At 35.0% G+C, this 18,504-nt stretch overlaps 1 protein-coding gene across 1 annotated transcript in view; it reads left to right on the top strand.

Moving 5' to 3' along the window:
* The window catches only part of RYR2 (ryanodine receptor 2), a 448,094-nt gene that overhangs the window by 43,793 nt on the left and 385,797 nt on the right, over positions 1–18,504 (top strand). Inside the window, exon 3 of the mRNA XM_063082911.1 lies at positions 947–1,051. Coding sequence (XP_062938981.1) covers positions 947–1,051 — 105 coding nt within the window. The remainder of the gene's footprint in view (positions 1–946; positions 1,052–18,504) is intronic.

Below are 18,504 nucleotides of genomic sequence, written 5' to 3'. Positions count from 1 at the left end.
AGTAGTGGTTCCATTTAATAAATACTTAAAATGTTTTAAATTGTAATTTTGATTTTTTGCATCAGCTTGTTGGATTTATCCTCACAATATTCTTTTTCTGAAGAAGACATGATCTTGCTTGTGTTTCATGTTGAATATGTTCATATTTTTCTGTTACGGAAATCCACCTTTAAGCATCTGCCCATACCTTGCTGCACTGTATACTGGATCCTGCTAATCTCAAGCGAAAGCATACATGATTAATAATGTGAAGTTCCCTCTAGGTCACCAATCAATTTTTATCTTTCACTTCCTTGGCAGTGATTTTTTGGGATTTTTTGGAATTTATGGGGTATTGGTTGGAGTGGAAGTTAAGAGAAAGAAAGAAGAATGGGTGATGAGAAAATACAGCAATATTGTACATATTTGCACAGAACAGGTTAGAGGCAAAATGACATCTGGCTTTAATAAAACAAAGTAATTGTTATCTTTGTGGATTAGGAGGTGCCTGTGTAAATGAATATTTTATACCAGTGCAATTTTATATTTGCTAAACTTCAATACTAATTAGAGGCAAGTATTATTTTTTTTGTTCTTAATTTTTTTTTTTAATAGCAAGCTGCTTGGGAGGTTAGATATGAGTGCTTGAGAATCAGAGAAATCTGGATTTTGATCCTGGATTGAAATGTTTGTAACTCTGTGACTTTGGAAAAGTAACCTACCTTCTTTGTTTTCTTGTGCACACAATGGTAGTAATAATCCTTACCAAAGACAATCACAGGAGTTGTTGACAAGGCTCAAGTGCTAAGCCTATCAGAGTAAGCACTCAATAAATGGCAGCCACTGTTATCCATGAAATTAAAAGTGTATTAAATGTGAGCAGTAATGACAGTGCATCTTGATGATTTGGGAGCTCGCAGTTGAGAGGTGACTCTTACACTGCTGATGGCTTTCTCTCTTTCCACAGAATGTCCCCCCAGATCTCTCCATCTGTACCTTTGTGCTGGAACAGTCTCTCTCTGTCCGGGCCCTGCAGGAGATGCTGGCTAACACCGTGGAGAAGTCAGAAGGGGCAAGTACTCAGTTTGTGTAGACTTGCAGTATTTTAACAAACTTAGCCACTATATAAATAATTTCTTTCACAGGTATTGGAGATTTTCTTTTTGCTGAAATAAGTCAATGCCTTTTTCTCATCACGTCCTTAGGTTTGACTTTTTTCTTTATCCAGCAGATCTGTGGTCTCTTAAAAATTAAAAACAAAAATCCAACCTCAATGTGACCTGTGTCACTAAGCCTCAAGCTTATGTCTATAGTTTAAAACAAAACCTTTCTTTGAGCATTTCTGTGTCTTCTTACATTTTCAGAGCTGTTATTGTTACTGTCTTAAACAATTGCTTTTTGCATGGCTATTTGTCATTAACCTCTAATTTTCAAATGCCTCTAACCATGTGATTATGTTCTAAGCTTCTTTATGGCAAGTAAAATTTCATGGCACTATTGTATATTTAAGTAACGAAATTATGATGATATGGCTTTAGTCAATTCTAATTTTGCAAACGGCTAATCATTTTCTTCTGAAAATTGAAATTCTTATTTTGTCTCCAAATGCAGATATTTTTCTTTGGAAGCCTATTTGGTTATTTTAGTTATTTTCCATAAGACTAGCTGTGACTGATTTCTGGACTGTTACCCATTCTTAACCCATTCAGTAAAGTTTTAGAATTAAGCAGGCGGATGAATGGATCAAATTTTTGTTATCTGTTTTGTTAAAAATTTTCTTACACTGTAATTACTACAGTGTATGGTTTAATAAACTATAGTATTTTCAGGAATAACACTTAAAATTTTCTTTTGCTATTATTGATCTCTATATTGCTGATGTTGTTAATCTTTGCTCTGGTATTGATAAGTAACAAGGTTAAAAGATGATACAACTTGGTTCCATAAAATTAAGTGGGGCTGGCCAGTTAACTTAGTTACAGCGTGGACTTATAACACCAAGGTCAAGAGTTCAGATCCCTGTAGTGGCCAGACGCTGCCCCCCCCCAAGAAAAAATGAAATTAGTGATCAACTACGATGTAACATTGTTTTCATCAGGCTTGTAGTTTTTTGAAATTCAGTGTCACACAGCTTAAAACTTTCATTGGTTAGTGCATTAATTCTAGATTAATTTTAAATTTAATAGTATGCTACCAAGCATGGAAAAGAAACTTTAGTGATTTTTATTTGATATTAGACTAAAAGCTTATTTTTCAAAAACTCCAAATATGTTGTGTTTATTTTAATTTTTCAAATTCATTTTTGGTCACGACAAAGCTTGAAATAACTCTATTAGAATAGGTAAAGTTTTCCAAAAAAAAAAATTTATTCTTTCACGCAAAGCTTTAAAATTTAAAGTAGTCTTAAATTTAGAAAGAGCAAAAATTTATCAATTCAACTAGTTTAGTTTCTACCTGGAATAACCCCTCCTGATTTTTAAACAGCACTGAGGCATATCAACTTTGAAATTCAAATCTGTCCTTACAAAGGAAAATCATTTCTCTTTTGCATTAGCATCTAGCAAAATGTGTATAGCTATTTCACCTACCTCTGTAGATATCAGCTTAGGACTTAAATTGTCATAAATTTAATTTTTTTATTGCTAAGCTGCTTTTTCTAAATTTAACAAATTTGAAAATCTTTTATCTCCCCGAAATCATGGGGTTGAGCTAGGCAAGCTCTAAATTTTCTGTGCATATAAAGAAGTGCTTTGAAATACTGTTTAGGATTTATGTTTAATTTTAAGATATTATTAGTTAGATTTTTCTGTTCCTCTCAAATATTTTTATTTAGCTGAATTTATTTTTGAATTGTTCTCTATCTAGAAAGTTTCTTTCAGACATAAAGTAGTAATTTGTGTGACATGTGGAACATTGTTTAACGAAGCCCAGCATAGCTCCTGTAAGACATTAATTAGAAAATACAATTTGAAGAAAATTTGCCATAGGGAAAGAACATGTTTCATGGAGCTTAACCTCTCTTTTAGCTACTAGCTCCAGAGGATACTGCATTTTGGGGAAAAGGACATCTTCTCTTATACTGCTGAGCAGTTTTGATTAGACCCAGGATTGACATTCAAAATATTTAACAGCTGGTTTGGCACAGATACCAGTTAACCAAGCGGCCCCCAGCCACAGTGTTAGAGGAAGGGTCCTGGAGATCTCTGCTGTGTTTAAGGATTTGGGGGTGGTATTCTCAAAGACCCCTGGGGTCGTTAGGGTTAGGGAACACTTTGGGGACTTTGAGGAAGTGACCATTTCCCAAGAGGAATAGATGTTTTCCCTTTGAACCACCATTTTAGTCATAAGAGTGCATACCAGCTAAATAAATATTATGTCTGATTATATGTGGTCAGTGAATGCTCCTGGCACTTACAGGATTGAAGTCTTCTGGAGTCCACGGGTACCCATATCATCTTTCACAGAGTCTCAAAATATCTTCATTTAACTATTATGAGACTTTAATGGTGAATCCTTTTGTCAAGCAAATTGTCATCTCCAACTTAAATTATACACAGTAGATTGGCTTAAACAGTCTATGTGCATTCCACCCTGAATACACCTGATTTCAACTGATCTTGGAAGCTAAGCAGGGTCAGGTCTGGTTAATGCTTAATATGGGAGATTTGCTTAAACGAAGATCTGCTTTTCCTCATATGAAGTGTGTCATCAAGGTAATGATAATTTTCATGAAATCGTTTCCCTCCTTACAAATTAACAGCCTCAGACATAAAGGAACACAAAAGGAACCTTGTATATTACCTGATTCCCTACTCTTTCTTAATGAACTTTATAAAGGCTCGTTCTTTATTCTCATAATTTTTCCTGAACTCTTAAGCAATTCAGTAAATAGAGTAATATTGGTACTAGTTAATGTCCAAAATGCTGTCATATGCAGATAGTAATGCAAACACATTTGACGATGATGAGAAAAAGTTTTGCATTTAGAACCATGCCTTGCTTTTTTGTGGCTAAGGACCATACATTATTAAAAGTCAGTTGTTCAGATGACTGGGCTAATGACTTGCCGAAATTTACTTTTTAAAAAAAAATTAATTTTATTGTGTATGTTTAAGGTAGACAACATGATGTTACAGGATTTATGTAGATAATGAAATGGTTACTATAGTGAAATAAATTACCAGATGCATCATCTCACATAGTTCCCCATTTTTTTGTTTGTTTTTGTGGTGAGAGCAGCTAAGATCTACTCATTTAGCAAGAATCCCCAATACAGTAGAATCTTAACACCTGTAGTCCTTATGTGTACATTAGATCTCTAGACTTCTTCACCTTACATATTTGCTACTTTGTAATGAAGTTTCCTTTAACATTTGTTATTGTTTGTTCATTTTCAAATATGCTACTGCTGTGCACAGCATACATCTCCATTAAAATATAGAATCAAACTTCATTAAAATACAGAATCAGGATGTAAAACCCTGTCCACACTTTTATATTTTTTTTATTTTTATTTATTTATTTATTTATTTATTTTGTCTTTTTCGTGACCAGCACTCAGCCAGTGAGTGCACCAGCCATTCCTATATAGGATCCGAACCCGCGGCGGGAGTGTCACTGCGCTCCCAGCGCCTCACTCTCCGCACTCTCCGGAGTGCGCCACGGGCTCGGCCCATGTCCACACTTTTAAATACGATAAGGGAAGTAGAGATTTGCCTCTGAAGAAACCACAGCCAAAGACTGAACAGGGCTACTGTATAGTAAAGAAAAATAATAGCGCACTCAATTTTATTTGTGCTTTGGTAACATGCCTGCTTGATTATGGTTGGAACTCAATATATCACCTTTACCTATATTCCCATTTGTTTGTTTGATTAATGCTATTGTTAAAAGTGATTACTGTCTCCCGGGCAAACAACATGAAGATATATTTAAATTTCACTATACATTTAAATTCCAGAATCATTTAAATCTTGTATATTTATAAAAGTAATATAGAAAAGTATAAAATAAAAATACCCTCATCATAGCCCTTTTTTCCTTTCCAAGATAACGACAGCTAAGAGATTGGTTGATATCACCTAGAACTTTATGCATAAAAATATTTTTACGTAAATGGGATTGTACAAGGGAACCTAAAAAAGTTGGTGGAAAAATAGAATTAAAGGATAATACAATCTTTCAATGAACTTTTTGAAGTACTCTCATATTATATGCTGTTCTGTCATCTTTTACCACGTAATTATATTTGGTTAAAAAAAATGACACAAAAATTCAAAGAGAGGATTCATTGAGTTGATCACAGCCCTGGTCCAGGTTTTCTATAGTTCTCTTTGTGTGTTGGTTCAAGGCTAGCTCCCCTCATGTTTACAAGGTGGATGTGACAATTTCAGGGATGATATCCAAATTTAGCATCATCCAGAAGCACAAAAAGGAACTAACTTTCTTTAGTTCTAAGAGCAAGGCACTTTCTCCAGAAGCTTCCTGCTAGGCTTTCCCTCATGCCCATTGTCACATATCCAAGCCTAAATTATTTACTGGCATGGGAAAATGAGGCCAGAACAATGCATTAGACCAGGGGGATTGGGAGAGGTAAGGAAGCCCTTATATACTGAATTCTTTTATTGGGAGAAGTAAGAGGATTGTACGTGTAAGTGGACCTTGGGTGATTCTTAACACCAGCTGCTAAAATACACAGCAGACACAAAGTTAGCTAGTATCCTTATGCCTTCATTGGAGATATTGATTTATATCTGGGATCTTCCAGGTTCTTGAGCCAAACTAGGAGCAGCAAGTTAAATCCTTATCTAGAAAGAGGAATGAAAGTCAGTGTTCAGATGTCTCTGTGGCTGGGACCTAGGCAGCCCACGTCTGTTCTCCACCTGATTCATGCAGTTCAGTCTACAGATATGTACTGAGTTGCTTTTGTGAATTCTGGGGCTGGAGATACCGGGATAAATAAGAATGCATCCTTGCTCTTGAGAAACTTAGCAATCTAATAGTAAAGAGAGAAGATAAATACTTGTAATGTGGGGTGAAACATTCTTTGGTAAAAAATAGGTCAATGAGAGTGCAGGAGAGAGCTCTAATTCCTTATTCACACTGCCCCCTTGTATATCCTCAAAGCTGTGAAATGCTCAATGAATTAGTGTGTTTGTTTTCAGACACTAAGATGCCGCTAGCTGTTTATATCTGAAACTGCAATTTCTAGATTTCTCCTATCACTTAACGTATTATTTCAAGAGGCGTCCTGTTCAGGAACATCTCTGGTAACACTTAAGTACAGCTTCAGAAATGAGGCTATGGTGCCAATAAGTTGAAAGATTGACTAATTGATGTGATTTTTTGCAGGCATCTTGTCTAAAGCCTCTGTACGTAAGCATGTACCCTTCATCTGCAAAATTGGTGCCATGATTTAAAGGGGAATGTGATTATAATGTCCTTGAGAGCTTATAGCTAAAATTATTCAGTAAGCAACAACTGTTGTGAATGTGGAATTTGATTGAAATATGCATCTTCTCTTTATTGACACTTTCTGTTGGACTGTCTTTCTGTTTCTAAAAAGACAACCTTCTACGCAGAAGCTACGGATACTAATACTACATATTTGTATGTATTGCAGTGATGTCGTTTCCAGAGACTTTAGCGTCAAACTCAATAAGGAGGTCAACTTAATTAGCATGTAATTTAATCACAATGGCACAGTTGGCCGCTGTTTTAGATTATGAATCTATGTAAAGGTTATTTAATTTGATTAGCATCATTCAATTTGGACATCTTCCTCAGATTTTTTTCTGCTTATAATAGGAAAAAAAAATTTCATATGTAAATATCTGATAGCAAATGAATCAGATGGTAACTTTCTGCACTAAACTATCCTGGAATTTACCAATGGCTTAAAGATATTCGGAACCTGTTGAATCAACCACCCTCTAATTTTTATTCCCCTCAAGGTCTAACTATATTTTCTCGAAACATTTTCTTAAAGTTCTACATTCATTTTCTTAAGACAGATATTCTAGTCCACTTGGAAGGAAAACTTTCTTTCCCTACTCTTTATCAAATGGCAGTGCCCTATACATGCCCCCCTCCAAAAAAAACCAAAAAAACCCCTCGTACACCTTTCTACTTATTTGAGTTTTCTTCAAGGCACGTATTGTCTTCTGACATACCACGTGCTCTGGTTTGTGTTTTGACTTCCGGTCCCCATTAGAGTGTAAACCTCATGAGGACAGGGCTTTTGGTTTGTTGTGTTTACTTGCTATACCACAGAGAGAAGAAACAAACAGTTTTTCCTCTGCTCTGATCCCACCGCAGAAGACTCTGTGACCAAATGGGACAGGGCTTTTCTCTGCACACCAAGCAAGCAATCAATTCTGCAGCAGATACCAGCTGGGTGTCATAATTCAATTCAATTGTGTAACTATGAGGGTATTTCAAAAGTTTGTGGAAAAGTAGAATTAAAAGACAATGTGGATCTTTCCATGAACTTTTTGAAGACTCCTTGTATCTAACTGGCAATAGTAGCCTCAGATCCCACCGGTTGAGGGGCTCAGTCCCTAGGACTCCCCCCTCCCTTTCTGATGCCAGTCGCAAGCCACAGGATGCTTTACCTGTGCTCCTGACCAGATGGCTATACATCAGGGTTCCCACGACCCCCCCTCCTTGGGTTCTATTAATTTGCTGAGCTGTTCATAGAACTCAGGGAAATGCTTACTTACGTTTACCAGTTTATTGTAAAGGATATTGCAAAGGCTACAGATGAAGAAATGCACAGGGTAAGGTATGGGGGAAAGGACACAGAGCTTCCATGCCTCCCCGGGCACCACTCTCCAGGAACCTCCATGGGTTCAGCTATCCGGAAGCTCTCCCATTCCATGACTTTTGGGTTTTTATGGAGACTTCGTTACATAGGCATGAATGATTAAATCCTTGGCCATTTGAGATCAACTTAACTTTCAGCCCTTTTTTCCTCCCTGCAGATTGGGGGTGGGGCTGAAAGTCCCAACCATCTAATCCTGCCTCAGTCTTTGTTGTCACCAGCCTGCATCCTGAAACTGCCTAGAGGCTGCCTGCTACCAGTCAACTCATTAGCATACAAAAGGACTCATCACTTTGGAGAATCCAAGGATTTTAGGAGTCACATGCTAGGAAACAGGAAGAAGACCAAATACATATTTCACAATATCCCAACCACTAATGCCCAGGACAATGCATGCTGTGTACTAGATATTCAGTAAATATTTGCTGAATGGAAGGGCTGCCAGATAGAATTAATAGATCAAAAATTAAGAAGCTGAAAAGTGCAAAAAATTCTGTTTCTGCTGTTGTAGTGCTAGTTTAGAACTTACGGTAGAATTTCTGCCTGTTAAGGGCAGGTGCTTTTTATCTTTTTCTCTACTGTGGGGGAAAAGGAAGGGAAAGTGAGAAAATAACATTTTGGGGTTAGATAACCACACGTCCTTGCTTACCTGGCACACTTCAGGTTAATATCAGTTGTCACAGCTTCATTACTATTAGTTCTTACTTTTGCTGTCCAAAGTGTTCCAGGCTGGATGAGAAATTATATGGTCATCCCTAGTTATGGTGCCTTTGTGAATCAAGTTGTAGTTATAGGTCCTCATCACAGAAAAAAATACAAATAATTTGTACACGTGCAATGTCTTGCATATTGTTCAAGATTTGAAGACGTGAAAGGAGTCCAAGCAACTCTGTTAGTGATTGTTGTAGCCACATGTTCTGAGAAGCTGTTTTTTCAATTAATCTCATAGGTGTGAGAAAAGGACAAAGACCAGTGGGAACTATAGAGCTTCAGGATTAGGGAGACCCGGTGGAACATTCTCGTAGTTGTCATGAGGCCAGTACTGGTAGGACAACCAGATTATTTTCACGTGGCTTCTGAGACTGCAGGGAGCTGGAACAGGAAACCTTAGAACCGTCCTTAGACCACTGACATAGTAATAAGTGCATCACACGAAGGACACGCAGAATAGGCTTAATGGTGTAGTGTGCTGATTTCCATAGTGCAGGAGGAAGTGAACATTACTTGAGAGAAGAAGAATGTATGGAACCATTACGTTATCTCACAAAAGAAGGTGTCCTGGCACCCCAGTGAGACAGGACAGTGTAAAGAAAGAGATGAATGAAAGATAAATAACAGCAGGACAGCAGAAGAAACAACAGTTACCCCAGCAAAACATAATGCTTCATAAGCTGGAGCTGATCGTTTGCGTTCACTGCACAGCTGTGCTGTGAGGAACTATGCAGAGAAGATGCTGAGGACATCTGAGGAGTTACAGTCAGGACAGAATCAGAATGTGTACATTGTAAATATATGCACTCAATAAATGTTTTTTAGATGAAGAAATAAAAATAAGATGCCAGGGAAAAAGGTAAAAACAGATTTTCTTTCACACTCATGAAATTTTTTTTCATGTCTGAAAATGTTTTCATTTCATTTATTTCTTTAGAGCGGTTTTAGGTTTACAGAAAATTGGAAAGGACAGAGTTTCCCAAGCCCTCTCTATCACCCCAGTTCTCCTTTTATTAACATCTGGCATCTTGTTTTTTCATGGCCTGATAGCTCCTTTCTTTTTTTTTTTTTATCACTGAATAATATTCCATTGTAGGGATAAACCACAGGTTCATTTATCCATTTACTGATTGGAGCACATATTTGTTGCTTACAGCGTTTGGTGGTTAAGAAAAGCAGCTGTAATCCCATGTGCAGGCTATCGTGCAGACGTTTTCAACTCCTTTGAGTAAATACCAAGGAGTGTGGTCATATGAAGGATCATTTGGTAAGAGTATGTTTAGTTTCATAAGAAACTGCCAAACTGTCTTTCGAAGTGGCTGCTCCATGTTACATTCTAACCAGCAATGAAAGAGCGTTCCTGTGGTTTCACATCCTGACCAGCATTTGATGTCACTGTTTTGGATTTTGGTCATTCCAGTAGGTGTGTAGTGGTGTGTATTAGCCCGTTTCTGTTGCTTATAACAAAATTCCTGAAACTGGGTGGTTTATAAAGAAAAATGACATTTATTGCTTAACTGGGTGGTTTATAAAGAAAAATGACATTTATTGCTTACAGTTTCTGAGGCTGGGAAGTCCAAAGTCCTTCTGGTGCTGGTGACAGTGACCAAGGGGTCTCACATTGCAAGATGGTGGAAGCAGAGAGAGAGAGAGAGCAAAACAGACTGTCCTCTTCTTTTAAATCCCTCAGAACCACGCCCCTGACCACCATTATTAATCCATTCCCTGCTGCATGGTCCTACGATCCAGTCACCTCTTCAAGGGCCCACTTTTCAGTGACCATAATAGGATTTCCCACCCTCTTAACAGTCACAGTGGGGACCAAGTTTCTAGGACATAAAACCTGGGGGACACAATTCAAGTTTCAGTGAGTTTTGAGAGGACATAATTCAATCCATTACATGGTGTCTGATCGTTGTTTTAATTTAATGGTGTAGAGATCTTTTCATATGCTTATTTACCGTCTGTATCTATTCTTTGGTAAGGTGTCTGTTCACATCTTTTGTCCAGTTTTTTTTTGTGTGTGTGTGTGACCGTGCTCAGCCAGTGAGCGAACCGGCCATCCCTATATAGGATCTGAACCCGCGGCGGGAGCGCTGCTGGGCTCCCAGCGCCTCACTCTCCCGAGTGAGCCACAGGGTCGGCCCTTTTGTCCAGTTTTTAATTGGGTTGTTTATTTACTTATTGTTGAGTTTTAAGTGTTCTTTATATATTGTGGATGCCAATCCTGCCTCAGATACGTGTTTTGCAGAGATTTTCTCCCAGTCGTGGCTTGTCTTTTCATTCACTGAACAGAAGTTTTTAATTTTAATGAAGCCCAGTTTATCAACATTTCTTTATGGGTCCTGCTTTTGGTGTTGAATCTAAAAAGTCATTGCCAAACCCAAGGTTCTCTCCTATGTTACCTTTCAGAAGTTTTATAGTTTTAAGTTTTAAGACATTTAGGTCTTTAATCCATTTTGAGCTCGTTTTTGTAAAGGGTGTAAGATTCATATCCAGTATTTTTTTTTACACGAAGATGTCTAGTTGTTCCAGCAGTATTTGTTGAAAAGACTATTGCTTCTCCATTGTGCTATTTTTGCTTCTTTGTCAAAATCAGTTGACTGTATGGTGTGGGTGTGTTTCTGGACTCTCTATTCTGTTCCACTGATCTATTTGTCTGTTCTTCCACCAACACCACACCATCTTGATTTCTGTAGCTCTATAGCAAGTCTTGAACTTGTTTGTGTCAATCCTCCAATTTTGCTCTTCTCCGGTATGGTTTTGGTTATCCTGGGTCTTTTGCCTTCCTGTATAAATTTTAGAATAAGGTTGTTAAAATCTACAAAATACCTTGCCAGGATTTTGATTGGGATTGCATTAAAGTTTTAGAATATTTTTTAAATCATTGGATCCTTCTTTGCACCTACCATTTTTCATAGTAAATAGATTTAGAATTTATTTCGGAGTTTATTATTATATGGAATTTATTATTATTCATAGTAGATCTATCTGGAGTTTACTTAAGATTAGTATTTAGGTTGATTTTTTTCCCAGTGGCTCAGCAATAGTCCTGTCATTATTCATGACTGATGATCCCCTTTCTTATATTTATCGTGATGTCTTTTGAATGATACATGAAGTTTATACATGTTCCCAGCTCTGTGACTCTAAGCTAAATATTTTATCACACAGTCTGTCTATTATTGTTCCCAACAACGCTGGTTTAATCACCACATTTTAGAAATGTTTTAATATTTAATAGGGCTAGTCCCACCCCATTGCTTCCTCCCTGACATCCCCACAAATTGATCCTACTCTTCTTGACTTTCTGCCAAATGAAATTACTTGTGGTATTTAATTGAACTTAGTAATTCTGATAAGTAACCTACATGGAAGAGACCTACTATATTATTTACTTAGTACCCATCCATTTGAATTTGGTAACGTTAACGTTTATGCAAGAGAGCCACTTTAACAAATTCTGTGCTTAAAGAAAGGAGGTATTGGTAATTTTGAGTTAGAAAGTGTGCATATGTTCCTGAAGATTTGGACTAACTCAGAAAGCATTTAAATATTATTACAGGAAGTATTCCTATTCTAAAATTGGAATAATTTAAGAAGCAGTAGATCTTAGTCCTCTATTACCTTCTTCAAATCTTAAAAGAAAAATTTTAAACTTCTGAGTAAAAATTCTACACTGTTTCCTTGAATTGTCATAATGTTTTAGTGTGTGAGGTTGCTAAGTTTACTGTTCTGTGTTAGCCTTTTTTTTTGTTTTCTTTTTTTAGATTTGACAGATCCAAAAAATGGAAGTGTTCTTCCTGATTAATACAAAACCAGAGTAAAACCAGGACATATAATTGAGTGCATTACTGGATTTACAATTGAGACTTCATTTGCATAATTAAGTTTATGGTAAATTTCTTTCTCAAACTGATGGCAGAAAGGACTTTTGGTCATACTTCTTCAGTTTAAAATGCAAATCACATTCAATATTGCAGTAAGGAGAGATGCTTTTTTTCCTATTTATAATCTCCCCAATATTAATGTTATTTCTATTTGTCCTAATTTAGTACTTTGTATTTTCCATTTGAAAATTACCTGGCATGTTCCTGGGAGCATTTAGGTACATATGTCAGTTTGAGGTCCAGTGAATCTGTAAATCTGTCATCTTTAAACATATATAAAAATGAAAGGGAAAAGAGAAATAATGAAAAAGCAAAAAATCCTTGCTAACTAGTGACTTAATAGTTATGGCTGAGAAAGCAAGTATATAAGAATTTAGGACAATACCTGTGATGTAGGGTCTCAGTAAATATTAGTTTCTTTCCCTTTCTACTTCCAAGGGATAAACTCATTGCTTGTTGAAATATAATGGACCTATCTAAATGCTAATGTTTTAATAAAAGTTATAATGTGGATGTCATTTAATTCTTTGTTAAATGGCAGTTGGCTGCTTATTTAACAAATCACTAGGCACTCCATCTATATCTATAATATGTATCTATATCAATACATATCTATAATATAGAGGTGTATATGATACAGTATAGTTAAATATTATATATGTAATATATTATACATGTAGGTTTTTACATGTAGTATATTAATTATGTAATATACTATATGTAATTATATATGTAATATACATGATATAATTACGTATGTAATATATTATATATGTGCGTTTAAACCTACATGTACGTATTATAAATGTAGGTTATTTTGGAGGAAACATCTAGGCCACAAACAAAGTAGTTTTAATTTGTTTTGAATCTAAAAGTTTGGATTGGCCCGTGTTTGAGAAATTTAGAGAAAAAATTCAACAGTTCTGTTTGCAGGTTGCAGTAGACCCGTACGCTGCTGGCTATGAGAAAAACAAAAAACAAAAACAGTAAAAAAAAAAACAACCAAACTAGGAGAGTTTTAAAATTATTAAATTAAAAGGTATTAAATTACAAAAAAAAAAAAAAAATATGTTTGAAGGCACTGGAAACTTCTGAAGTAGCTGGAACTTGAGGGTTCCCAAATCCTAGAGTCATGAGAAGTGTGTTGATGTGGGCCTAACATTCTGTATAGTGCTTTTCCCTTTGGGGCATTTGCTAAATATTATGTTAGGCAGAGATAAAGGCAGAGAAGCCTGCAAAGATTTATGTAATCTCAGGTGGCTGACAAAAATTGTAATTTGATCCTGCCAAACTAGGCAGAATTTGAAGATACAAGATCTTGAAGGGCCAGGAGAAAGAGAGAAGTAAGGCTACACTCTGAAAACGTTTCCCCCCTCAAGGCATTTTTCTGTTCTTAAACTGTCCTGGGAAATATTGCTAAGAAGCTTAGCAGAAAGCCGATGAAAACCTCAGCAGTGCAGTAATATGTGCCTGAACACTGATTTTACAAAACAGTACTAATAATGTCTTGTGGGATTTAATCTTGTGCTGGTGAGGCAAAAAAAAAAAAAAAATGTATTTTAGTGGTTGTTAAGAAGTAGGGGCCCTGGTCATCACTCCAGGCTTTCAGCAGGGACTCCTGACAAGTTTACATACTAGGAGAGGGGCTGAGCTAGAAGTAGGCAGAGTCTTACTAAGTCTGAAATCCATCTTTAGTCTACTCTGCCCCAAGTCAGATTGAAGTGATCTGCTCATTATATAGCTGCCAGCCATAGGTACATCCTCTCAGGAGGAAAAACGTCATCCAGCTTGTATAAAAATTTAATACACAATATCTTATGTATAGTAAAAATTATTATTAAGTATACAAAAATGAAGACCAAGAGAAAAAAAAAACCTCACAAGAGAAGTAGACCTATAAGTGATGGATTATCAGCCATAGATTTAAAAATAACTGTGGAATGTACAATGAAAAAAGCAAATGAATACTCTCATACTGAAAAACAAAATAAGTAAAGTAAGAACTAAATAGATGAGGTTGAAAGCAGTTGGGATGTAGTGGAAGAAAGGATTTGTGAACTGAAAGTAGGTCAGCTGAAAATATCTAGACTGACACAGAGAGAGAAATGGACATAGAAGAGAATGAAAAATATTATAAGAGATGCTCTGAATCTGTAATAAAGTCTGACAAATAAATGACTGGATTCCCAAACTGGAATGGAAGCAAAATACGAAGCTGCAAGAATACCTAGTTTTTCAAAATTAATGCAGTAATTTACAGATATAAGAAGTACTATCAAACCTAAGAAAAATTAATACATATAAAACCACACCTTGGTGTAGTATAGTAGAACTGGTGAAAATCAGAAAAAAGAAAAAAAAAAGCTAGTAGAGGGGGTAAAAATTAAAAAGCCACAATAAGCCTGATTTCTGACTATACAACAGAGAAATGAGAGCCAGAAGACAAAGCATAATGTCTTTAATGTTTTCAGAGAAAAAAATAACCACTAACCTTGAATTCTCAGCCAGAGAAAATATTCTTCAAACGTGAACAATTAAACAAAGACATTTTCAGACATGCAAAAATTGAGATAATTTAGAGATAGAAAACAGAGTTCTTGAGGTTGAAGGGAAATATGATACCAGATGTAAAAAGTAGAAAAAGAATAAAAGAAGACCGAGTAGATATGTAGCCAAATGTAAATTAATAGTACTATACAAAATAATCATATTAATGCCAGTGGCATTTAAAACATATGTGCAATTAAAATGTACAGCAATAATAATACAAAAGGTGGGAGTGTGTAAAATTATTACACATGTTCTAAGGTCCTAGATTTTTCTGGAACATGATAAAGTTACTAATTAGTATTAGATTATTAAATAATAGATGCATATGGAATCTCTAGGGTGCTAACTAAAAGAATTATGAAGTATAACCAATGACCTTCCAGAGAGAAAACGGAATATGAAAATATTTGATTAGTGTAAAAGAAGGAAGAATGGAGAGAAAAGAAATAAAAACATATGGGTCTGAATCTGTTCTCAAATTAGATTATGATGATGGTTCACAACTCTGTAAATATACTAAAAAACATTGAAATTGTGTACTTTAAATAGGCAAACTGTATGGCATGTAAATTATAGTTCAATAAAGCTGTTTAAAAAGAACCTATGAAACAAATAGCATATAAATAATATGGTAACTATAAATTCATATTTCAAACTAAATGTAAATGGACTAAATACTCTAATTAAAATTCATGATTGTCAGACCCGATTAAACAACAACATCAATTATTTTCTGTTTACCAGAAACATATATTAGGACTGTATGTTTAGAAAGGATGTATTAGAAAGGGTGAGAGTAGTAGGATACCCAAGTTGCATATATGGCAAAGTTGAATAAAAAGAAAGCTGGAATAGCTGTATTAATGCCTGAAGAAGAATTTAGAGCAGCAACTGTAGTTAGAAATAAAGATGGACATTTCATTGTGATGGAAGGGTCGATTGATAAGACAAATATAATAATTGTTAATTTGTTTGAATCTAATTATACAGCTTTCAAATTGATAAAAACAATATTTGACAAAATTATAAGGAAATATCAACCAATCAACAGTCAGTGTACAAGAGCACACCTATCTCAGTAACTAAAAACAATAAGTAAGCAGATAAATCAATGAGGATATAGAAAATCTGAACAGCATGATATATAGAAAAACTATTTTTCTATCTCTCTCTCTCTATATATATCTATATATATCTATATATAGAGAATACTGCACCAGATGCTGACAAAGTACACATTTGTTTCAAGTGCTGATGGAGCACTAAGTATAAACAAATTTCAAATACTTGAAATAATTTGAGTGTATTCATCGACTGTTATAGGATTAACCTAGGAATCAATAACAAAAAAGATAAATTGAAAATCCATAAGTGTATGAAAGTGTTAATCACAATGGAAAATTATGAAATATTTTAAATTGGATAATAATGGAAAAAAATGAGACGTATCTAAAATTGTGGATACAGTTAAAACTACTTAAAGGGAAATTTTTGGCCCTAAGAAGGATTGAATAATCAATTTTCTATCTGAGGAAGATAATTAAGTGTCTGAAGATAATTAAGTATCTGAAGAAGACAGCAAAAGAAAATATCAAACCCCCAAATGTAGAAAAAATAAAAATAAAAAAGGGCAGAATGTAATGAAATAGAATGAAACATAAATTATCACAGCCAATAGTTGGTTCTTTGAAAAGACTAATAAAATTGATGAGCCCTTAGCAAAAGGAGAATATGAAATTAGTGATACTAGAAATGAAAATAGGAGATCTCTGTAGAACTTCCAAACCATTAAAAGAGAGTATTGTGATAATTTTATTCCAATGACATTGACATTTCCTAGAAAAATACAGTTTTAGAAAAACACAGTTTACCAACCCTCACACAAGAAGTAGGAAATGTGAACTGTCTTATATCTAATAAAGAAAATGGGTCAGTAATTAACAGATAATCACAAAGAAGACCAGACCCAGAAGGCTTCACTGGTCAATTCTACCAAACATTTAAGGAAACAGTAATACCAATCTTAAACTCTTTTACAACTTCTCAACTGATTTTACGAGGTCAACATAACCCTGATCCTAAACCATGGCAAAGATCTTGCAAGAAAAAAGTTTAGACTAATATCTGTCATGGACATAGATGCAGAAATCCTCAATAAAATATCAGCAAATTGAATCCATCAGTATATCAAATTTATAGCATATTGCAAGCAAGTTGAGATTTAAAAACCAATTAATGTATTCACAAAACCAGTTAATGAATTTCACCATATTAAGAGAAAAAAAAGGAAAAAAAATATTTTGATACCATAAAAACATTTTTAAAAATTAAGCAACTATTTATTGTAATATAGCATGTTAGAAGTTAAGAAACTTTATTAAACTGATAGAAACTATAACCTGGAAAAGCAAATATGATACTGAAGAAAAGAATGAATTTGGAGTCTTTGGCCACAAGATATTAAGACTTATTTTAGTGTTATAATAATTAAGACAGTTTGGTCTTAGAACAGAGGTAGAAAAACAGACGAGAATAGAATACAGTCCATAAATAGGTCCATTTATCAACTGCATACTATATGGTGGGGACGGGAGGCAAATCTTGCCCCTCTCTACCATTATATACAAAAGATCAATATTTTGATTGGTAGCAGTCAGATGAAAGGTCAAATAATGAATTTTATAGAAAATAATGTAGGAGAATCTCTTCATGACAAAAACCACTGCAATCTTGAAGGAAAAGATTGATCAGTTGAGATAATGTGTGTTCATCAGAATTACCATTATGAGACTGAGAAGGTAAGAACCAGATGGGAAGTGGATATTTCCATTGTATGTATATGATAAAGGACCTCATACTTAAAAATATGAAGAACTCTGACAAATCATAAAGAAAAAAGGTAGACAAACTAATACAAAGCAAATGGATGAATGATCTGAACAAATGCTTCATAACTGTGGATATTCCTATGAAAAAGTGCTTCATCTCAGTAGGCATCAAACAGCAGTGAAGTGCTATTACACACCCAACAGAAGAGTTAAAAAGACTAGTAATACCAAGTGTTGGTGAAGACATAGAGAAGGTGAAACTCATGCACTGCTGATGAGAGTGTCAATGTGTACAGCCGTTTTTGGAACTGTTTAGTAGTATGTACATGATAGGTGAATGTTTTTCATCAACCAGTAATTCCACTCTTGGAATATACCCCATAGAAATGTATTCATGGATTCACCAAAAATGCATACAAAATGTTCATCACAAAATTGTTTGTAATAGCCCCAAATCTGAATCAACCCAAATGTTCATCAGTGGTTAAATGGATAAACAAATTGGGATATATTCATACAGTGGAATATTGTTAAGTGGTGAAAATGAATTAGCAACTACTACGTGTACAACAGGATGATATTACAAATTTAATGTCAGTTAAGGAAGCTAAATACAAAAGAGAACACACTCTGTTATCCAAAATTAAAAAGACAAAACTAATCAATGATGAAAGAATAATGTTTACCTTTAGAGAGGAAGGGAAGACAGCCTCTGGGTGGTAGG

Source organism: Cynocephalus volans, chromosome 18, assembly GCF_027409185.1.
Source record: "Cynocephalus volans isolate mCynVol1 chromosome 18, mCynVol1.pri, whole genome shotgun sequence".
Taxonomy (NCBI): domain Eukaryota; kingdom Metazoa; phylum Chordata; class Mammalia; order Dermoptera; family Cynocephalidae; genus Cynocephalus; species Cynocephalus volans.
The sequence above is the reverse complement of the archived record's forward strand: the minus strand, read 5'-3'. Positions and strand labels throughout refer to the sequence as shown.